This window comes from Colius striatus, chromosome 1 (genome assembly GCF_028858725.1).
Source record: "Colius striatus isolate bColStr4 chromosome 1, bColStr4.1.hap1, whole genome shotgun sequence".
Taxonomy (NCBI): Eukaryota; Metazoa; Chordata; class Aves; order Coliiformes; family Coliidae; genus Colius; species Colius striatus.
The window spans coordinates 23,421,382-23,445,586 of record NC_084759.1 but is presented as its reverse complement, the minus strand read 5'-3'; the positions used below and the strand labels follow the sequence as shown (position 1 = coordinate 23,445,586).

The following is a 24,205-nucleotide window of genomic DNA, read 5'->3' as shown; positions in this document are numbered from 1 at the left end:
GTTTTTACAAGAGGAAGTGTTGAAACCACATTTGTCTCTGAAAATGCCATAGATAATAGATTTATATTTTTTTTTAGGAATTCTCATTGCAACAGTCAGCTCACTGAGTTGTGATCAGTGTATGTTCTCTTGACTATCTGGTTATTTGTCTTTGTTCATAGTTTGCTTTTTATGTTTGTTTCTTTGTTATTAAATTGACAGTTATATCTTGAAAATTATTTCACGTGATGTCTCTGTTCCTGTCAGTCCCTGAACTGTAAAATGGTGTCATGTACTGTTTGGTTCAGCTGACTAACTGCATCCACATCTATAAAATGACTCAGCCTTCAGTGGCCAGAGGCTCATCTTGCTATTTTCTTCCCCTTAAATAACTCTTTAAATGAAACATTGAAAATGAAAACGTGGTTCATTGGTTATTAACCTTTTTTTAGAAACTGTTATCTTTCTTAACATAATTCACTTCTTCAAGGTTGAAATTCTGTGTGTAAATATTAGCTCAATTAATTGAAAAACCTTAAGCACAGTGCTGCAAATCTGTCCTCCTCTTGTTCCCAGGTACAGTCCCTTCTTAGTACCTCAGACTTAGGGGAGAGGATTTGGCCATAATGCAACTTAGAGAAATATTTTTGTCGAGGACTCTGGAGCAGGGAGAGGGAAGTGGTAAATTTACAAGATCTTTAATTTAACACTTTTGTTTTTATGCTTTCCATTTATACAGTCGTGTTAATTTTATACTGGAATAAAGTAGCACTAAAACATACAATTCAACATAGTCCAATTACTACTACTCTTAGATATGTCTTGTTTTTGGGAGAAAAGCACCAATTGTGATTATTTTCTCGATCCTCATGTACAATTGGTACTGTAAGCTATGTCATGATATTGACCTTTGTTTTCACATGTCTGTTACTGTTATTAAGATGCTGTCTCAGTGTCATGATATGGAACGAGACAGTAGTTTTAAAAGGTTATTTCATAAACTATGAAAAAGATGCAATTGTTACAAACAAGTTTGCCGATGTCTCAAGAGGATAGGGTCAGTCTTCCTTCTTTGCATTGGGCAAGACATTAATTTTGTGTTACAGCTGCATCTGAGAAGAGTAAGCTGTAACCAACACAGTAGCACAGCTTCTAGAGATGACATCTTCACTCTACTGGTAGTTTTTCAAACACTTTGAAGTTCATTTTCTTTCCACTTAAGGACTGGCAGAAGGCTATTTTTATTATTTTTCAGGCTCTAAATTTGTATCTTCCTCTTTTGTTGTGAAACAGACACTGTTCCTTCTATATATTGTGTTAACTTGAAAACTTGCAAGAAGTTCCTGGGAAAAGATCTGTTGTAGTACTACACCTCCAAAGTGCTGGGACCAGCAGACTATATTGTTGTGGTCTGAGACAGTGAGCGGGAAGAAATCTTCTGTCCTTCTGTGAAGGCAACAAGAACATGTAGAGGTGAATCTGGTGATTGGTTATGCCTGAGTAGGTCAGGGTATTGCAACCACCATGGAAATAAAACAGGAGTCTAAGAATGCAGCACTGATACTTAAGGCAAAGTGGGTTAATATTTATTTTAAGACTCAGATTTCCAGAGTCCCTAATTCTATAGACATGTTTTACCTCCTTTACAGAAGTAGTAAAAAAAAAAAAAATCTTAATTTTTGGCTCAGTGCCAAAAATGCTATCATTCTCTTCCAGTTTTTCCTTCCTACTTCTCTTCTGTAGGTCACCACTTCCACAGCAGTAGCTGTGACACAGGAGGAATCCAGAAAGTCACACACCAACTCTATGCTGCAGCTGCTGGATTTAGGAAAGAGGAAGAGGTGCAGTTCTGCTGCCTCTCAGTTCTGTAAGAGGGGGAAGGGAAGGCCAGTAAGATGTGCTGCAGGAACTGGGAGGCTGTGGGGAGGTTTTATCATGCTGTGGCAATATCAATACAGCGTTATGAGGAATCCCTAGATGTCTGATTAATTGTGATGCTGTGTCCATGTGTGATGGTATCTATGCAAGGTAAGATGCAGCAAAGTAAACTAATTAGGATGATACTAACCTAGAGTTTCTCTACATATCTGCTTTTTTATCTCCTTTTCATTTTTCTCTCAGTTTTTATCTCCTCCTTTTCATTTCCTTCCTTGTCCTTCTTTTTCACTTCATTGTTTCTAAAATTCCCTTTTATAATTTTATTCCCATCTAGCTTCTTTCATTTTTCCTTTTCTCCTAGCCTTTCTGTGCCTCAAATTGCATTTCCCCTTCTCTTAATCAGTACTTCCCCAGATCCTGACACCTCATGGGAACCATCATTCAAGGGTTTTAAGACTGATTTTACAGTTTTTCTTCTCTTGTTCTTTTCTTATCTGCTTCGCGGGGGCAGGAACTATTAGTTTGACTGACAAAGTGCTCCCGTTACGGCTGCTGCTGTTGATGGAGGAACAAACTTGCTGAAAGTCTCTGAAGGGACCCTACCAAGGTAATTGGTTTCACACACAGATTAAGTGCTTCACAGAAAATCTATTTCATAGAATCACAGAGTGGTAGTGGTTGGAAGGGACCTGCTAAAGCAGGTTCATCTCAATCAAGTCACACAGGAACACATCCAGATGGGTTTGGAAACCTCCAGAGAAGGAGACTCCACAACTTCTCTGGGCAGCCTGTGCCAAGGCTCCCTCACCTCTACAGCAAATAAGTTTTTCCTTGTCTTTAAGTGGAACTTCTTGTGTTCCACCTTTTGTCCATTATCCCTAGTCTAGTAGTCACTAGATACTACAGAAAAAAAGTGTTACCCCATCCTCGAATTTCAATTTTTCCTCAAATTTCAATGCAGCTGCAATGTCATGTTTGTTTATAAGGTAGGAGGGATGATGCTGCAGAGAGACAGAAGAATTAAGCAGGCTTTCCAAATGTGTCACCACAAAAATACTCATTTAATCAAGGGAAGGAAAGCAACACCATCTTTTTCACACCTATTAGAAATAGTGTGTCCGAGTTGTTGGTTTGGATTTCCAGCTGTGATAGGGACGGCTGTAATGGCATTTGTTGCCACTAAGTACTGCAAGACAAGCTAATCTCTGAAGAAACTCATCTCAGCTGGGAAACTTCAGTTTTGTCTCTCCAGTGGTAGTAGGGAGGGCTTGGTGGCATTGGGATGTGTCTCTGAGTCAGTTCCATTTCTCTTATGCTCCCATCAGCTCTTCCATGTTATGGCTTATATATGCAGGGCTCAAAGGGGCCAGAGTGGCCTTGGCAAAGCTCAACAGGCCCGAGTAGCTTGGTCCTACAGATGCCTCTACAGCTGCAAGTGCCCAGGGGCAGAGGGAAAGAACAGTCATTTTTTTAAATCAGGAATTAATCATTACATCTGGGAGATTTCTGACGACAGGTCCATCTATAAGACTCTCCCTGTCAAAAGCAAACTAAACAATTCAGATTTTTCTGTCCTATTAGGTTGAAGCACAGAGCAGCTGAGTTAAATTAATGTCATTGAGTATTACCCAAAGAATGGAATTAGAAAGCCGGTTCTTCTCCCAGACAATTTCTCCTTAAATTCAAAGATAAATTTCAGACACTCTTAGAACAGAAGCTGCCACACTGCAGCCAGAGGACAAGCCCCAGCTCTGGATGTGAGAGCCAGAGTCCCTTTCACCAGCTGTGGGGTGTCAGGGCTCCCCAAAGTATGTGGCACAGACTGCATGAGGCTCACACGTAGTCAGAGGCTTCACAGTGCTCAGGAAGTTAATAATCACTTATGAACTCAGAAGTTTTTAATGGCTTTTAAACTCAAATTTAATTTCACTTTCAATCAAGTTGAGTCAAATTTAGCTTAAGATTAGGTGACAGGCAGTCAGGCTGAACTGCTGCTCTGTACCTCTTCATTTTGCTTTCCTGCCAGCACTAGATGAATAGATTTACTTTTCTTCTTAATTTGCATAAAGGTAGGGGCAAGTGTGCTGAAAAGAAAATACCTACATACCCCACAGTCTTTATTAAGCAAGTAAGCAAACAACACCCATGTTAAACAGACAGTATCATTGTGTGACATTTGCAGCACTAAATATCCAATTTTGTATTGGACAGAGAATGGGATTTTTTTTTCTGATGCAACACTTGATTTCCAAGTTATTTTCTGGCTTTCCCTGTAATTCAAGAAAGGATATTGGGGATTACAGAAAAAGTGGAAAGTAGGTTTGGACTAACATGTACAAATCATATATTTAAATCTGAGTCAATCCCCCAGAAATTATTTTCCCCCAGGCTAGGTTGCTGGTCATGTCTGTATACATTTTCTTTCCTTGCTTCTGCAGTGTGGGTCATAGCCAGCTCCCTAGGATTCTCAGAACATTTTTTTTACTTAAGCAACTTAGTAGCTGTGCCCTCAAACAGTTTTCTGCTCTCTTCGTCTGGCACACTGTGTTTTGTACAGTTTTGAGTCTGTTGTACTAAAAGCACTGAATTGAGTGTTGACAAGTATTTTGTGGTTTATGGCTTGGTAAGCATAGGAGATGGGCTTTCATTGGATTCCTCTAGGCAGAAATATCCAAAGTGTGACTGTTGGTGGTTGCTGTGAACCAACCTGACTGGTTTCTTCCACCAGCCTCCATCACAAATGGTTACTTTCTTAAAAGAACATTATAGAAAATTTATTACAATAGTACCTTGAAGAGTTGGACTTTACCTTTCAGAGGATCAAGACTGTTGTCCTCGCTTCTGGGGCTATCATTTTAAAACAAAAGCTGCTATGCCTGTCTTAATGCTGGGTGGGATTTAGTCATAGCCCTGGTTGCATCTTTTTTTGCTCCTGTTACAGAGCAGAGAGCATTTTACACACAACTCATTGTGGGTTTTGGTTTTTTTCATTTAAACAGTTTTTTTGCCTTCGTTTTAAAGGGTGTCTTACTATGTGGTTTCTCTTACTAGGTGCTTTTGTATGCAGCTTCTTTCTTTTCCTGATAATTGTCTCAAGCTGTTAGCAACTTCCAGGCTGTCCCTCCACCTAAATGAGCTATCCTGAGTGTAAGCCTAGAGAGAACCAGGAACAGCTCTGTTCTCTTCGCTCCTGTGAGCTTACATCAGCTCACCAGTTATTATTTCCTCTTGTCAAATGAAGCAATTGCAAAGCTGTGAAATGATGTTGCAGCTTTTCCAAAGAACAATTTCCCTCTCCTTCTCTTGTATCCTTCTGCCTTTCCCTGTATATTTGAGAGTACATCAGCTTCCTCTTGAAATGATCCCCAGTAGAGCACTTCAGCTATTTCAACTGGGGGTTTTCTGAAGGTATTTTTAAAAAACTAGCTTCTACAGCAGAGTTTGGTTATAATGAAGAGCAATAAAAAAAAACCTGCCTTGGACAGCCAGTCTTGTACGCACTAATGCATGTGGTGAACTCTGTGCCTGGAATATCCCCACTGGATTCACTTAGTGGTATTATTTGTACACACAGAGATAAGCACCTGTGTAAGTACTTGCAAGGTGGTGGCTTTTAATCTCACTAAAAGATGTGCACTGCAATGCAGGAGCAACTAAACCAAGGCATCATGCATCCTTTGTCTTTATGAATATTAATATTTAGTATTTCTAAATTGGCTGTTATTTAGCAACACATATAATGAAGAGAACAGTGACCATCTTCCAAAGAATTTCTTTGCCTCACTCCAACACCTGTCATCACTTTGATCTCAGTAGGATATTCAGGAAACTTGCAGTCTGGACAATTTCTCAGTGATGCTGAGTGAATATCTGATAGGACAGAAGACACCAAGGGTTACAGGATTTAATCGTAGCACAGTTTTTCTGATTAATAAATGACATAACCAAAACCCCTCCAGAGTTAGTTTCCTCCTGTTATTGCAGGATTGAATTTGGTCTTAGCCTGCTCTGATGTTTCTCTTTGATGTAATTGCCTAGGAAATCACAGAACAAGAGTCTTTTGAGTTGACATGATTTTAAATGCTTATGGGTTTGAAAGTAAGGACCAGACAAGGACAACATCAGGAGTGTGATTAATGACCAGCCTGCAGTGCAGATGTCTTGGGTGACTTGCTGCCATGGATACCTTTGCCTCAGGGAAGGAGTGATTCCACACAGAGTTGTTTGCAGCATGCAAGTGAAGCCTGAGCAGCCTGTCTTGGTGGCCCAAATCTTCAATAAATCAATGGATATCCTGACATGGCCAGCATATGTTCAATGAACATCCCCATTTTTACAGCCCTTCTGTACAAAGCCTCACGGTGAACTGCACAATGACATAGGATGCAATAGCCAATTCATAATATCACAGAGTTTTCTTGGGGACATTGCTAATACCAGTGCACCATGATGATCCAGAACAGTTGGGGGGAAAAAAAAATAATGTTTGAAAAGCTGGAAAGATTTTTGTTGGCAGTAACACACAGTGTCAATGAATTGTGCAAGGGGAAGTCTGTAAGTATGTGTCTTTCTGGATGTTGAAAGAAGTGGAGGAGAAATGACATCTCTCAGAGCTTTTGTTTCAGACTCTGAGTATATTTTGGTATTCATCATCATATTTACTTGCTGGTTTTTAAGATGTGTCTGTAAATAAAGAACTTCTTAAAAAATATCTTTTTTAAAGGTAGACTGAAAAAGAGTAGAAGACTTTATGACGCAAAAGTTAACAGCTTCCACAGTATAACAATATAAGCAGGTTAATAAACATTGTGGCAGGTCCTAAAGTTCTTTTCAGAATTATATAAGAAAACAATACATTGTATAAAATCAGAGAATAGATGACATTTCTTCCTCTAAAAGCCTCAGCAATTTCTCTATGGCAACATAGTATTTAGAAACACCATTTCCTAAATAGACAGTGTCATACTGCTTAACTTAAGGAAATGTAATTTTATAACAAGAGTTTCAGCACTTTTATTTTTCTCTCTCCTCTTTCTTTAGGATAATTGCACTTCGTTCAATGAGATAGCCTAGCACTGATTGTGATGGAGAAGGAGGCAAGTCAGCTAAAGAGGGACATATTCATTGGGTGTATGAAAAGATCACTCATGATTTCTACGATGCATAGCCGAAGGGGCAGAAGTTCATTTTAGAGCAGAAACCAGGCAGCTTGACTGCTGGTATTGGTGAGTGGGTTTGCTTATCACATTGCTAATGGCAATTCAAGTATGTCCTCTCTTTCCATTAAGTATTACTTATGGCTGAAGAGTTTGGAGCTTGTGAACCAAACTGGGAAATCATAGAATCATAGAATTGTTTTGACTAGAAGAGACCTTTAAGATCATCAAGTCCAGCCTTTGTCCCAGCCCTATCAACCGCTAGACTATTTCCCTAAGTACAAAATCAAATTACAAGACTGACTGTCTAATTTGCCTATTACTTTGCTCTGCCATTCGTAGGTCTATGAAGACAATTTGACTTTTTCCCAGTATCTGATAGAACAACTAAACTGAAGTACCACATTGAAGCTCTGTTTATGAAGATGTCATTAGTGGATGCTAATGTTTTGTATTGGTATGAGAATTCTAGAATTCAAAATTTTTATTAGCTCTGTATTGTGTGTGACCAGATTGAAGCAAAAATCATGTAACTGTCCTGATGCTTTAGGGAGCGATATGTGACAGCTTTTAATTCCTCAAAGGTTTGACAATATCTAAGTGGTGAAAGGGAAGCCTCTGCACTGGCTTCACAGAATCGCAGAATCTTAAGGGTTCAGCACCTGAATCAAAAGTAGATACATGTGGATGTCCCAAACAAGATCTGAGCAGTAACTGATCATTTCTATACATTTAGGCTAGACTTGTAAATGGCTTTTTAGGCCTATAATACTTTCCGCCAACACACATGCTCCCCATATAGCAGAAATATTAATGAGGGTTAGGCTAATCACAATGACTTTTTGGGTGTCATTCAGACTTTACCATGTACTTTTCCCAGTTTATTACAGCCTAAATGCTAGGAAAAAGAATCCTACCAGATCTTGGCAGATTTTGCAATGTTTGCAATGTGAAGAAGTAAAACATGTACAGAGATCTAGCACATTGAATTTTTACCAATGTCACAGACTTTGGGCTTTGTTAACTCTGTAATTTAAGGTCAGGCTTGGCTCCTGGGCTTTGGCCTGCAGAGAGTGCTGGCACACTGTTGTGGTGTCTATGGCCAGAGACCGGTTTTGTGTGAAGTACACTTGCCAAGAGTGCTATAGAGCTGGAGAGAAGTCTACCTGCAGGACTGTCCTATGCCCCTCCATCTCTGGGAAGCAGCCTCTGGTGCCCAATTAGAAGAAATGTATTTAGTAGCTGTTACTTGGCTTACACTGGAGCCTTTCACTCCAAAAGTGAAAATCAGAAAAAGTCCTGGGGTTCTCTTCCAGTCAGAGTTCCAGAGTAGTCTTCTTTCTGTTATAATGTTAGCCAAGTACCGGCACCATTTCACAGAAGCTCTTATCAGCTGGTGCTGAAATCACGTGTGAAGCACAGAGAGCTCCAGCTTTCCTCTGGATATCTTTCCTTTATTCCTGGGAGATAGGATCAGCAGTTAATATTAGAAAAGCACTTCGAAGCAGACTTCTATCTGCAGATCAGCAGTGATTCATCTCCCAGTCAAACAGCATGATAGATTGAAGAGGCTAGGAGGCTCCTTACTGAACATAGGGACCCACACAGGGTTCCAGAATAGGTTCTATAGGATGACTGTAACCTAAATATAAGGACTTAAATATTTGGAAGGCTATCAAATAACTTTTTTTTTTTTTAATGAATTAGAAGTAAAATCTGGGCTCTGACTCAACCTGAATGTTTGACGTAAGTGTAGCCATAAACAGAATGTAAACTAAGGTCTGCAGAAGGTACAGTGTATTGTGCTGGTCCAGTGCATTTGCCTCTGACCTTATTCTGTACTACGATTTTTATGACGCAAGTGAGAAGGCAAGTTCTTTAAATTAATAATCTACTATGTGCTGGTTTTGTCTGAGATAGACCCCATTTTCTCCATACTAGCTTGTATGGGGCAATGTTTTGGATTTGTGCTGAAAACAATGTTGATAACACAGGGATGTTTTGATTACTGCTGAGTAGTGCTTGCACAGAGACAAGGCCTTTTCTGCCTCTCACCTCACCACACCAGCAAAGAGGCTGCAAGGGGGCACAAGAAGCTGGGAGAGGACACAGCCAGGACAGCTGACCCCAACAGATCAAGGAATACCCCACACCATATCACAATATGCTTAGCAGATGAAGCTGGGGGAAGAAGGAAGATGGCATGCTTGGAGTGATGCCATTTGCCTTCCCCGGTAACCATTAGGTGTGATGGAGCCCTGCTGTCCTGGGGATGGCTGAACACCTGCCTGACCATGGGAAGTGGGGAATGAATTCTGTTCTGCTTTGCTTGTGTGAGCAGTTTTTTCTTCACCTATTAAACTGTCTTCATCTCAGCCCACGAGTTTTCTCACTTTTACTCTTCCTATTCTCTCCTCCATCCCACTGTGAGGGGAGTGAGTGAGTGGCTGTGTGGTGCTCAGTTGCTGGTTGGCTTTAAACCACAACATACTTTAAAATGCACTTTGTGTTAAGATCCAGAAAATTCTGCTAACAAATTATAAAAAAAAATAGGTAAGATCCATTTTACTGCTGACATTAAAATCATTCTTATCTAAAGCCTTTATTTCAGCACAAGAAGTACTTCAGTTTGGGAATATGTAAATTTCCTTGTTGCAGGCTTCTTTATGAAAAGGAAACTGCATGGAGATACCAGAAAAAGAAACTCCACTGTTGTCATGGTGATAGCAATTAGCAGCAGTTAAAACAGCAAACAATGGATTTAATGGTTTGGTCTAATAGTGACTTAATTACTTAGCAGCCTAGTTTGAGTATCAGCATTTCAATACAGGAGAATAATTCAGTGTTGTGCTCCCACTACATGATGCTTTCACTTAGTATTTTGAGTCTATTACAAGTAGAATTGCAGTACCATCATTACTATAAATATTTTTTTATTCCATATGTGGTGGGAAGGCCAATGTAAATGCTCCCTAGCAATCCCATCTGAACACCTCTTGTGTTCAGAGCCTTGTAGACAGAAAGGAGCAGTCTGTGCTCATTGTACTGTGACGGTAAAAAAATAACCTGAATTCCACTGCAATTGTATCTCCTTAAAAATGGGTGGAGAATTTCAGGCTATCAGGCCAGCCAAAGCCATACATCATCATCATTCTTATGTCAGGAATGCACTTCCTTTTGTACAGACACAAGATGTCCACCTTTCTTTCTCCTCCTCATTATTTCTTCAGGTTGTGGAAACACCAAATGCCTTCACATCAGTTCTCAAGTCTATAAACTGAGTTGTGATTACCATTTTCTGTTGGTGGAATCAGCATGAAATGAAGGCCATGAAGCAATGATATACCACAGCTTGTGGCTGCCTTATTGAAGTGAGTGCTTTGACTCCTGTCCTCACCATCGCTGGCAAGTTTTGTGTGCTGCCAGTGTCTGCAGGCCAGACCTTTAAACCACTTAGGCTGACATTGCAGTCTCATCTAAGTTTGTGAGGTTTTTACTGGTCAACAGGATATTTTGGGTTGTGTAGACCAGGTAAATCTATTTTAGCACAAGATATGTATATTATTTCAAACCCAGTAATAAACTGCAAAATGAGTAAGTCACACATGTGTATGTGACTTCGCTTCAGAGAGACCTTTTTCAGCAAAAGCAGGGGTGAAAGAGCAAGCAGAAGTGCTTGTTTCAGTGGCATTGCCACCTTAAAGTGTTCATTGGATAACCTCAGATTTCATTTCTTGTAAGATTTTTCCTTTTTGTTTAGCTGCCTTTTTCAACCTAACTTAACAACGGAGAAACTACCTGCCTTTGCCACTTTTATAGCAGATATTTAAAGCTAGATTTGGCCTTTGCTTTTTTCTCTTTTAAAGTTTGAGGATTCTTTTGTTTTGAAAGTCTTGAAATTACTCAACTACCTTCTAAAAGCTATTAAGCTTATACTGCTTAAAAGTTGGACAATACGATAAATACAATGCTCAGCAAACTTGATTTTCCTTTTCTCAACAAAAGGAGTGTGAAAGTCTCTAAGCCTTGTTAAATCAAAGTGAATCATTAATATCTCACATCTCTTGAAGTCAGTGAACAGCCTGACACAGCTTCTTTTCCATGTCTTGTGTGACCTTTCTTTAAGCCCTGAAGGACTTTACTTTTCAAGTCCAGATACATTTGACGGAATTGAGATTGCATTATTGACACTGGTACATCATTATACTGGGCTGTGAACCATGCCCAGCCACACCACCTGAAAATCTTTCAGTCATGATTTCAGAAACCTGACCAATAGCTAACAGTCCTTATTACTGAGGTTTCACATCCTTTTCCTAGATGAAGTAACAATTACCATGTGCCCAAAGGTGATTTGGCATTTTCTGGAAATCCAGAGTGAGGAAGAGAAGGACAAGGCAGGTTTGTTGAAAAGCATATGTAGCAATGTTCAGAAGTTGTCTGACTCACAGGTCTGTGCCCCAGCAGTACTTGTGTACAGTCTGCAGAAAAGCAGAGTAGCAGGGCTGAGTTTGCTGCTGGAGATGCAGAACTACATACCTTCCCATCCACAGCAAGCTGGAAGCCCTGTTTACATGACTGCTGTGCAAGAAGCTAGAACCAGTGAGGGATCCTTGGGCGAAAGGTGGAATTGCCTGGTTACAGACTGTGACTTCAGCAGTATTAAATGGTTGCAAATTACAAAGATGTTTCTATTACAGGCCTTACCATCACAGATCATGCACGAACCATGGTAGTGATCGTGTTTCCTTATTATTGTTGAAAAATATGGTTCAGATGAATTTCAAAGCTTCAAATAATGTGTTAAATTAGTATATATACCAGTATATAATATGCTACTAGTATAGTACTTGCATACTATAATTTGGGTAAACATATATTCTCTTAATCTTCAGGAGATTGTCAAAGGAGGCAAGAAAAATCAGTAGATGTTCTAAAGCCAGGTCTTTAGTAGGAAATAGTGGCAGAAAAGGAGTGTCAAGACTAACTTGATAATTTTTCTTTACAATCACCAGCTATTGCAAATATGTATATAGTGAAGTATTTTTGCCTGTTCCATGAATTGTATAGACAATAATAACAAGAAATAAACCTAGACATGAAATATCAGCAAGAGTTTAAAATGTATTGCTCTCAAATGCTTAACTTCTGTTCGAGGGGACCAACTTGCCCTGAGCAATTGTAATTCATTCCACAATGTTTTCACCACTGTAAGATGGAAATAATACTCACTTTCCCTCTATTTTCATAGCATAATTGTATTGGAGATTTAATATCACCAAACAACAGAAATCATCCCCTTTGCCATATACTGATAGCTTTGTTATTGTTAGCATAATGAAGCCGTTCCTATATTGTTGCAATAAGTAGACTATCTGACATTTGCAGTAACAGAAAAAGGACTGGCACTCGTTCCCATTCTGGCTAAGGAATTGTTGTGAATCATAATGTAGGGCTTTAAGCATGACTTTACCTTTGTTGAGGTGGCTTACTCCTTTATTTGGAAAGGTCATGCTTTGTGTTAATAAAGTCTTATATAAATACACTGAGCTCTTGGCCTCTGGGATGGGCAAGGAATAAGAAGCAGCTTTTCCTATTAATTAAGATAAGTAATTTCTTTCCTCCAAACGCAAGGGTGAAGATACTACACTTTCCTCTCCTGTTAGGAGTAAGATACTCAAGTCAGTAAAGTTATTTTATATTACTGAAATATCTGACCAGACTCGATTTAATCCCAGTTGGAAAAAGGGCTTCCTGGAATGAAGAGCATCAAATGGCTTTCCTTGGTGTTAATGTCAATATGTGAAAATTAACTTTGCTTTAATCTATGAACTTTTAGTCATGTAGTAAAAAGATAAAGTGAGAGGAACCTAAGGGGCGTAAACCTGCCCAGTCCTCTAATTTACACTGTCTGAGAAAATGGTCTGCGCAATTGCAAATACTATAATTCTTAAAGTTTACAAGGTGGAAGAGTCTCTTAGGAAAAAAAGGAGTCCAAATAAAAAGTCCAGGAGAGTCTCCTAATTACATAATATTCTGTCTTTATGGTAAATTTCAGTGAGATGCTGAGCAAGAAAGAAACAAGTGTTAGAATCAGACCATATCAGCGTAGTTACATTACACTCTTGGGACAATTAATATGGGAGCGATATTGCAATGCCATCATGACATAGTTTCTTTGCCATATAAAGAAACCTCATATTTCTGTGCAGCTTTGGTTATTCCTAACACTGTTTTGTCAGACAGATATGTCATCGCTACCTACCAGTTCTACGAAATTCTGTTTTTCCTGATGATCCATTGGGATTACATTCTAAAATTTTAAACTTTTTCCAACAAAAAGGCATTGTGGTCGGAAAATTGCATTACCTGAAAGAAGCAGTATTAAGGGAACAACAAGCGAGCCATCCCAGTGGAAAGCAAATCATAGAGTCATAGAATCATAGAATGGTAGGGGTTGGAAGGCACCTTTAGAGATCATCCAATCCAACCCCCCTGCAGAAGCAGGATCACCTAGATCAGGTAGCATAGAAACATGTCCAGACGGGTGTTGAAGACCTCCAAGGAAGGAGACTCCACAATCGTTCTGGGCAGCCTGTGCCAGGGCTCCCTCAGCCTCACATTGAAATAGTTTTTTCCTGTATTTAGGTGGAACTTTTTGTGTTCCAGTTTCACCCCATTACCCCTTGTCCTGTTGCTAGATACCATCGAAAAAAAAGGATGCCAGATACCAGGGAAGCTACATTTTTCTTTGGTCTCTACAAAAAGTTAATAGCAGTCATCTAAAAGTTAGCAGAGTTTTAATCAGAGGACAGGAGTTTGGATTTTAAAAAGGAAACAACATCTTAAAGAATATTTAGATAAATTAGGTTACACAAATTGTTAGGAAATCATGAAATTAATCATAAACTACTGTGAACTATCAGACTAAGATCTCCAGCCAAGTAAAGAAAAGCAAACAAAAGAGAGATAAAGGACATCAAGAGGAAGCTATTCTAACTTAGATTTATGCAAGGATACTAGAATAAATAATTTAAATAATCTAATTTAAATAGAATAAATTATTTACACACATGGAATACTAATGCAACGGGAAACAACCAACATGTATTTATCAGGAGAAGCCTATCAGTGTTCTGTATTTGCCAGGGTAGTCACCCTAATAGATAGGATAGCAGGAGAAGACATGATGTATCTTGATTCTTGTGTCACTTACGAACAATATAAGTGAACAGGGCAAAGAATATGGAAAAAAAAATCATTCTCAAAATGGCTCAGTGATTCACTGTCCAATTGGGACATATTTCAAGGGGCGTGCTCTTGGGACCCACCCTGCATCTGTTTCTATGCAAAATTTTAAATAATAACTTTTATGACAATCTAGAAGAACACACAGAACAATTTGTGCATGACTTCTACGTAGGAAGAGTTGGAATTATTTTGGAAGATGTGATTTGACATCCAAATGATGGAAAGTTGTCTCAAATCAACAAGAACAGGTACAAAACCCATCAACAGAGACATACCATGCTTGGGAAGGAAACATTCAATGAGCAATTGAGAAATAATGCCCAGGCAAGACAGACCACGGGCCAAATATGTGTGAGAAGTGTCATGCTGTCACAAAACCAGACAAATACCTGTGTGCGGTAGGGTGACAGAGCAGTTTCATGGATGGCAGAGGAATGAGTCACCCTCCTGAATTTGGTACTATTGAGATCCTCAGCGGAAAATCTGCTTTTGTGGACCATGCCTTCCAAAATTTGCAATCAATATAGATACATTTTCAATGACTGACGTTTAGAAAATCTGAAACATTAAAAGAAGCTGAAGGACTTGGGTTTGCCTAGTCACAAAAGGCAAAAAATAAAAGACTGAAGACTACTATGACAAGCATTTCAGAATTATCTTTAATATAAACACAAAAATAACCCTGCAGAATCTGGTTTTAAACTACTCAGAGGTTTTAATTATTTTTGTGTGTAATTATATTCCTGAATCAAGGCTATAATAAGTTAATTAATTTTCATAATTATAATTATTTTTATAAAAGCAGCATCCTCATTTGCTAATGTTAACCATAAGTGTGTGAAAATTAAAGAAGGAACAAATTTTCCAGACTAAGTAATTAATGAGTTACACTTTTATAGGAAAAAGTTTTCAATGGAAACACTGTTTTAAGGTTACCCAGTAATTCTTTTAAATTAATCTTTGGTACATTAGTATTTTTTGCTCTGTTTTTACTTTGATACCACCGTAATGAAGAGAACAAAATCATATTTAAGTTAGAATCATGCCTTCTATATATGTTCCAATTGTTCCTATTATTAGAGCTGACAGAAAGTGCCATCTGAAGTGTATATACAGTATGTACAAAAGAGTCTCTGAGATAAAGATTCTGTGATCCTTAAATACTTTCCAAATGTCTCTGAAGGGATTTTACTTTAGTAAAGAAATTTGACAGAGAAAAGCAGTTTCTGATTATACAGATTTCTTTTTGCCATTGAACAGGGTTTGAACTGAATCACTGACCTAAAATATTAATTTTAAAAATTACTTCTAAAGAAAAATTAAATTGTTGATTCTTTCACTTTTGTTCTCTAAAGACAGCTGAATGACACAAAAATGTATCTTACATTGTCTGATTGTTCTAAATAATCCCTTTTAGTAGGATTAGTCACAGCATTAAATTAGCACAAGGAGCAATTAATTATATCCTTATGAAATGAAGAAGAGAAGAAACTTTGAAACCGTCTCCTTTCCTCCTCACTCTCTCCCTTTGAAATCTAAAATTCCACTATGTATTTTTCAGTTATGGAAAATCTTTCAGTCTTCAATTTAAACAAAAGTGCTGGGAATGAGTAGTATATGAAACAAAATTAATTTGGATTGACTTTCAGATATGCTGAGGGAATGTGTGGCCAAAATGAAAAGGAATGCTTGATTAATAACAACTGATAATCCAAAAAGTAAGGCCTTGCTGATGCAAAGAGTTGTCAGGGGTTTTGAAAAAGAACCTGTGGTCACCCCAGGTACATACTTTTGTGCTTCAATTTCTTTTTTTGCAATAGTTTGTTTCACAGAATCACAGAATCTTAAGTGTTGGAAGGGACCTTGAAAGGTCATCTAGTCCAACCCCCCTGCCAGAGCAGAGCCACCGAGAACAAAGGAACTTGTCCAGGTGGGTTTTGAATGTCTCCAGAGAAGGAGACTCAACAACCCATCTGAGCAGCCTGTTCCAGTGCTTTATCACTCTCACGGTGAAGAAGTTTTCCTTACATTTCTTTGGAGCCTCTTATGTTCCAGCTTGTAGCCATTGCCCCTTGTCATGTCATTGGACATCACTGATAATAGCCTGGCTTCATCTTCCTGACACCCACCCTTTACATATTTGTAAGCATTAATGAGATCACTCTTCAGTTTTTGGATGTTTAAAAAAATTGCATGTAGTCCTACTTATCCTCATCACCATGGCATGGTGTTGGCTAGTACGGTAATGATATAATAGTCATTAAATCCCTGAACTTCCAGGATTTTTTCCTAGCATTTGTTACAAGGGTTACATAACAGCTAAAAGACCCTGAATACTCTTCTGTGGTAAAAATCAAAGCGATAAAGTTCTGAAAGAAATAACAGTAGGTAAACTGCTACAGAGGAGAGCAGTGTAATAATAAGGATGTATCACTAACTCTCTTTTAAACTTAGAGGAAATGACCACAGATTATTAAAAGAGATTGCAAGGGCTGTGAGGGCAGAAAACACAATACTGAGAAACAGCTATTATCCATGTAGGTTGCATAAATGATACACAGGCGCATAAAGCCTCTTGGAAAGATTAATCTGAGAACCCACAAAAGGGAAACAACTCATTAGTCCTAAATGGTGCATCAGGTCCACATCAATAAGTAATTGTGCAAGAACCACATTCTCTCACTGAATTTAACATGACTGTAATCAAATGTCCTGTTAGGAACAAAAATGCCTTAAAAAATCCACTGCATAAAACTTTACTACCAAGAAGGAAGAAACTCTTAAGGAAAATTGAAAGGGAAAGCCAGAAGAGTAAAATACCGGCAGATGAAAGTGCTGAAAGACTCAATGTTGATGCTTAGTGTAAGTGTATGGCACCTAGGAAAAGGCTGCTGTTCAACAGATTCCTGTGTAGTTTATAATTACGAATTAAATAAATAGGCTAGTGATAAAGTTTGCTGGTGACATTCAGGATTATTGACTGCAAAGAGCTGCAAAAAAAAAGTCTCATATGAAACTAATGACTGAATACAAAATTGCAGAAAAGTACTTGTGAATAAATGCTAGGTAACAGGCATAGAAAAAAATAACTAAGTGTGCAGGCACAGTTCTTGTTCAGGAAAGAGATATTGAAGTCATTATCAGACTCCTTTTCATTGCCATGGAAAATATTAGCTCAATGTTCAAGCCTGGGGAAAAAAGTATTCAAATACAAAGAATAGAAATGAAAATCCAGAAGAATGGTAGAAGATAGAAACCTGGTACATCCATGTCTTGAATACCGCATGAAACTGAAGTTTTCTCCACCTCTTGAAGGATACAGGTGAACTAGTAAAGGTCCTTATTTATAGCAAAGACGCAAACAGTTTATGTTTGAGGTGAGATTAACGGACTAGGGCTCTTCATGTAAGGAAAAAGAGTATAATCATGAAAGTATCGTAAAAGTGTATACATCATACTGCTCCTGAGAGGGAGATGGCATCTTGGAACCCAAAATATTATATCAAATTAGTGAATAAGCAGTAAGTTTCAGTGGTTTCTTACAACAGGAGAACCACACAGAAATACTGAAAACAGAATAAACCATTTTTTCCTAAAAAGAGTGTACTTAATTTGTAGATTCCTTTGACATATGAATTAGTGTAATCAGAAGTACAAACTACTCCAAGAAAGTACCCATGAGGGACAAATTCATCACTGTCTCTTAGGTACCAGCTCCAGCCTCTGGCTGAGAAAGCTCTTAGGCAGCCAACCACAGGAGGCCAGGGGAGAGAGCATCACTATTCTCCCCTTCTTTCTTTCCTGAATGTCTAGTGCTGGTTGCTTAACCAGGATGAGATTCCTCTGCCCTGAAACCATTTTCACCACCACAGTACCAGTCGTTACGACAAATACACTTTGAAGCAGCTGGACTCTTGTTTTATAGTGTTTGGATGATGGGAAATCAGCTTAGAACATGTTGAACAGCAGGTGGAAGATTGTTCTAGGTGTGTAGCCTTGAAAGACCCACAGAGAATTTATTGCAGTCTCTCAGTGCTCAAAGAGATCTTGTAAGAAATTTGAGAAACTTTTTCACTAGGGTCTGTAGTGACAGGACAAGGGCAAGAGTTTAAAACCAAAAGAAGGTAGATTTAAATTAGATGTTAGGAAGACATTTCTTTCAATGAGGATGGTGAGACAGTGAAACAGGTTCCCCAGAGACGTTTTGGATGCTCCATCATTAGAACTTTTCAAGGTCAGGTTGCATGGGGCTTTGACAACCCAATCTAGTAGAAAATGTCTCTACCCACAGCAAGAAGACTGGACCAGATGACCTTTGAAGGTTCTTTCCAACCCACATCTTCCTAAAATTCTATTAAATACTTCTCTCAGTATGATAGTATTTATTGTCAGTATGAGAGGAATTGCAGAAGCAGATCTGAATCATTTCCACTGGAGGGGAACAAGCTCATGTTGCTGCTGAGCTGAAATAAGGTCCTTGGTGAGGGTTTGTGCCTCGCTGCCAGCTAATGTGACCCACTCCATTTCTGAAACAGCACTTTTAGTGCATAGTACAGATCATTCAGTTTAAATACAGTTTCAACATACAAGGAATTTAACTACAAAGAAAATTTTTTTTTCCTTTTTTTTTTAATAACTGCCTGCTTTAGGTGACTGGCTACATGGTGATCTTGGAGCCTTTCTTTAGTCCTTTGGGAGACAGCCCTGGAAGGCAACAGAGTTGAGGAAGGCTGAACATTCTTCAAGAAGGAAATCTTAAAGACACAGGATTGAACTGTCCCCACGTGCAAGAAGTTGAGCTGTTGGGTCAGAAGACCATCCTGGCTAAACAGGAAGTTTCTACTGGAGCTCAGGAGAAAAACAATAATTTCTGACCTTTGCAAGAAGGGTCAGGTAGCTGAAGAGGACTACAAGAATGTTGTGAGTTTATGCAGGGAGAAAATTGGAAGGGCCAAGGCTCAACTACAACTTAAGCTGGCCACTATTGTAACAGACAATAAGAAACTTTTCTGTAAATATATCATCCACAAAATGAGGGCTAAAGGGAATATTCACCCTTTAATGCATGCAAGGGGAAGCTTAGTGACCAAGGATGAGGATTAGACTAAGATACTTTATGCCTTCTTTGACTCAGTCTTCAACAGTAAAAACAGCTGCTCTCTGGGTACCTATCCACATGAGATGGAAAACAGAGATAGGGGAACCTGGTGCTGTTAATTAATAGACAATTGAATATGAGCCAGCAGTGTGCTCAAGTGGCCAAGAAGGCCAATGGCATCCTGGCTTGTGTCAGAAACAGTGTGGCCAGCGGGGCCAGGGAAGTGATTGTCCCTCTGTACTTGGCACTGGTGAGGCTGCACCTTGAGTACTGTGCTCAGTTTTGGGCCTCTTACTACAAGAAGGACATTGAGGTGCTGGAGCGTGTCCAGGGATGGACAAAAAGCTGGTGAAGAGTCTGGAGACTAAGACTTATGAGGAGTGGCTGAGAGAACTGGAGTTGTTTACTGTGGAGGAGGCTGAGAGGAGACATAATCACTCTACAACTACCTGAATGGTGAGAACAAAAGGAAATGGGCTCAAGTTGTGTTAGGACAAGAGGAAATGGGTTCAAGTTGTGCCAGGGGAGGTTTAGATTAGAGATTAGGAATAACTCTTTCACTGAGAGGGTTGTTAGACACTGTCCCAGGCTACCCAGGGAGGTGGTAAAGTCCTCATCCCTGGAGATATTTGAAAGATGCATAGCTGAGGTGCTGAGGGACATGGTTTAGTGGGACTTGGCAGTGTGAGGTTAGTGGTTGGACTTGATCATCTTAAAGACTTTTTCCAACTGAAATGATTCCATGATTCTAAAAACAGTCATGTGCAGTGATTCGAGTGATAATCTGCTATTTCAGGATAGTGTAATGCTGCCCTATGCATATGCTGTTTCCTTGAGGTATGAATTTTTAAATGGAATACATCACCCAGAGCTTTTAAAATTGTCTGACAAATTTATCTTGACAAAACCAAAGTTTTACTCAGCGCAAGGTTTTATTAACATGCTGTAATTTCTTAAATGATACTTGATACCTTTTTAATTAAAAAGGCCATAACATTTCAATGTCAATATCTTGACTAGCGCTAGAAGACCTGAGCTTTTGGAATTGATTTCCGTTCATCTCAAACAAGTGAAACCTACAGGCAGAGCAGATGAATAACTGAATGTTAAAAGAGCCTATTTCTTCAAAGCTTGCCTTTTGATCCTCACACTGCCGCCGAGGCTCTGAATGCATCATTCATTGCAGGCAGACTGTTTTCCTATCTCAGTTGGATTGCATGTTGTTATTCTTTAATTGTAAAGTATCTCTTTTTCTGAGGCAAAATGGATCTGATGGTGAATGGCCACCCTGACAAACACAGAGAGGTTGCACATACTGAGCTTCTGCTAGCAATTTCTATAATTATGTTTCTGGAAAGAAAGCTTGTACCTCCTTTTTTTTTTTTTTTCCCTTGGAAGATCTGTTATTTTTCTGTGGAAACCAGCACCACCTTAACTGAAAACTGGTTTATCATTTTAACCTGAAGTGATATGTGTAGAAACATCTGCCCAAACTGGCATAGGCATTTTCACTGAGGAAAATATACGGTTAGGTAAATATCACTAATTCAATTGCTTTTTGTTTTCAGCATCTTTCATATGTTTCCTTTCCTTTCCATCATTATTTTATATGCTTATTTCTCATGTAACTTTCATTCTATGTAGCTGAAGCTTTGGCAAAGTCCCTGCTGTGCACCAAGACCAAATGAACCCCAACATCTCTGATGTGGATTGGTGTAGAGCTGTACAGTCTGAGAGCAGGAGATAACCTGCGGAACTGCCGTTTAGCAAATTCCTGCCAAAGTCTGAGACCAATCACCCTTTTCAGGGTAAAAATTTTATTGAAATGAGAGTAAAATTTAAACTCAGTTCTGACTTGAGCAAAGCTGTGCCTCTTGACATTCAGCATCATAATGATGAGACGTTTTCCCTATCATCAACGTTTGTGTGGTGTGGGGGGTTAACAAGAAAAAGTGGGACTATCTAATTATTTGTTTTCAAGATGCATACTTGTTAATGGCAGAAGTAGACAAATGCTGATTGACTGTATTTCACCCACATGTTGATAATTTAAATGTATCCGAGGCTGATCACATAGAATCATAGAATGGAATCATTGAATGGTAGGGGTTGGAAGGGAACTTTAGAGATCATTTAGTCCAACCCCCCTGCACAAGCAGGTTCAGCTAGATCAGGTCACATAGAAACATGTCCAGACAGGTGTTGAAGACCTCCAAGGAAGGAGACTCCACAACCCCTCTGGGCAGCCTGTGCCACTGCTCCATCACCCTCACAGTGAAATAGTTCTTTCTTATGTTTAAGTGGAACTTTTTGTGTTCTGGTTTCATCCCATTACTCCTTGTCCTGTTGCTGGCTACAACAGAAAAAAGGGATGTCCCAACCTCCTGACACCCACCATTTAGATATTTGTAAATGTTAATAAGATCTCCCCTCAGTCTCCTCTTCTCCAGACTAAACAGCCCCAGTTTCTGCAGCCTTTCCTCGTATGAGAGATGTTCCATTCCCCTGATCATCTTGGTGGCCCTATGTTGGCAAGTTGACAAGTTAAATGTATCCCAGGCTGATAGGAAGTGTTCATTTTCTCTGGTCTATTATGGATGTCTGTCAATATAGGAGGAGAAATGGGCAGGCAGTTTTAACCCAATTCCTTTTTAATGGATTATCTTAAGCAGGATGACTAGCATGGCTGCTGTAAGGACCATGTATGGCCTCAGTCTTCCAGAAGTGCTTCCTCCAGGACACAGATATGCATTAGGTGAGGGTAAAAAAGGGCCAGGTTGCTTTGCCACTGACCAAATGGTAGCCTTTCATTGACAAAACAAGACTGCTGTGTTGTTTGTTGCCAATCTGAGAGATGTCATTTGTTTCAATGTTTCTAAATTCTGCTTTGTTTTTAAAATAAGTCAGTGTATTGTGAACTTTCCAGATAGTACAATGTTAAAGATGTTAGAGATAGTCCAATAACATGTAGCACAATGGAAGATAAATGATGTATTCCTGTGGTGCTAACTGTCGTCTGCCAACTTGTCAGAGTCAGTCCTTGTCCTTATACTCTGTATTCATTAGTGCCTCGAGAAATACTTATTCACCTTATCTATTCTGTTCTAGTGATTTACCGTTTTTCAACATAAGAGAGGCTCATGTGAGTGATACAAGAGATGGCTCGTATCTTGAGAGTAGGAGGCCAGATAATGATATATGTGTGGGAAATGGAACAAAAACAGAGAAGATTTGAAAAGCAAGATGTCTTTGTTCCTTGGAATCCTTCACCTCCTTCCTGCTCCTCAGGTGAGCCTTGCTCATGTGGAGTGCAAAAATCAATTCTTCACAAGGACAAAGAGCTGGCTTTGAACCAGCCCTGTCATAAGCTGGATGGGACTTGAGAGGTACACAGGATAGCAAGGTGCTCATCCTGTGGAGGGGAGAAAAAAGAACAGTGCACAGGGCTAGAGAAATCTCTGAGATGGTCTGTGTTCTCAAGATCACTTCAGTCAGTATTAGATGTGGGCGATCAGTGTCACCAAAAAGAGCTCATTAGATACCTCAATTATGGTGCTCAGCTGAATGAATTAAACAGAAAAAGAACAAACAAAAACAAAAACAAAACAGAGAGCATGGCTTTCTGAAACACACTTCTGACTTGTTCCTATATTGCAAATCAAGTTTTGAAAATATAACAGCTTTTGAAGTGGCTGTTAAACCTGCACTGCCCATGTCACGCTGCTCGAAGGCTTTCTGAAGTTGCTATTCAGAATTAAGGCAAAAAACTACACAGCTCCCTATGGCTGCAGATACTCTTCACAATTGCAGCAGCGTGTGTTTACCTGACCTGACTTCACATCTGAAAGAATTAGCTGTCAGACAGCAATTTAAAATAGACTATCACCCAAAACAAGGAGCTTCCTGCCAAGCTCAGAACAAAAGAACAGGCTCTTCTCTGCAGAAAGCATTCAATGAGCGTGCCCTGATCACACAGAGCCTGTAGCAGATGGGTTCTTGGTGCGACCTGGCTGAGGTACTACCACGTTTTTAAAGAAGGGGAGTTGGCTGAGCTGATAAACCATCATATTCCTGAGCTACGTATTACTCATTCATACTTTGACCATGCCAATTGGTGCACGAGCACAGAAAAGACTCAAGTGTGGAAGATCTAGGGGAAATTTCCTTATTGAAATGCACAAAGAATACTTAGGGGCTTTCTTCCTTATGAAAGCTCTGTGCCTTTGAAAATCTTTCCTGAAGCTTTTTATAGCCTTGGGTTTGTTTTGAGGGAGAGGGGGACTTATGAGGAGGAGACTGCTTTGAAACTCTCAGGATCTGTGAATTTATTTTCTTTGATTTTGTTCTGAATTTTTTTCTAGAGTTATTATTTCAGACTAAGCACATTTTTAGCCCTTTTCATAAAGAGCTGCCAGCTGTGTTTGGTGGCTTGAAAATAGGTAAAATACAGTTGGAAGGTGATTGCTGCATTATTTTTTACATGTGCATTAAAAGCCTTTGTTATTCATTTATTCCTATATAATCATTCATCTAAACTTTTTATTTTAAAACTTATTGTACTCTGCCACTTGATGTAAAGTAATGTGGGAAGTAGTTGAAAGATGCACTATTTTATTATGGTTCACTTTGACAGCCTATACAATACTTCTACTCCTACGAGATATATAGTCTCTCAAGAACTCTCGTACTGAGCTCTCATAGCAGAGGCAGTAACTCAAGACACTGTCATAGTCTAGTGATCTTTTTCATTGCCTTGTAGCAGTCACAGCCAAGAAAGCAAGGAGCTATTTGCCTCTATGTGTGTCTACATGACCCCAGTAACCATAGTTTTAAAAATGAGGTT

At 39.1% G+C, this 24,205-nt stretch overlaps 1 protein-coding gene across 1 annotated transcript; it reads left to right on the top strand.

Annotated features, from left to right (window-relative positions):
- The first annotated feature begins 22,520 nt into the window (after window positions 1-22,520).
- Window positions 22,521-23,516, top strand: LOC104553478 (probable tRNA methyltransferase 9B). The gene is made up of 2 exons (XM_010196163.2): window positions 22,521-22,650; window positions 23,341-23,516. The coding sequence occupies exons 1-2, from the start codon at window positions 22,521-22,523 to the stop codon at window positions 23,514-23,516; spliced, it is 306 nt and encodes a 101-aa protein (XP_010194465.2).
- The last annotated feature ends 689 nt before the right edge of the window (window positions 23,517-24,205 follow it).

Bases quoted from the DNA above. Each gene is read 5' to 3' on its own strand.
- LOC104553478 (XM_010196163.2), top strand. From the start codon at position 22,521: ATGGCTCGTATCTTGAGAGTAGGAGGCCAGATAATGATATATGTGTGG. The intron at 22,651-23,340 runs GTGAGCCTTGCT...GATCACACAGAG, and splicing joins ACCTCCTTCCTGCTCCTCAG to CCTGTAGCAGATGGGTTCTT.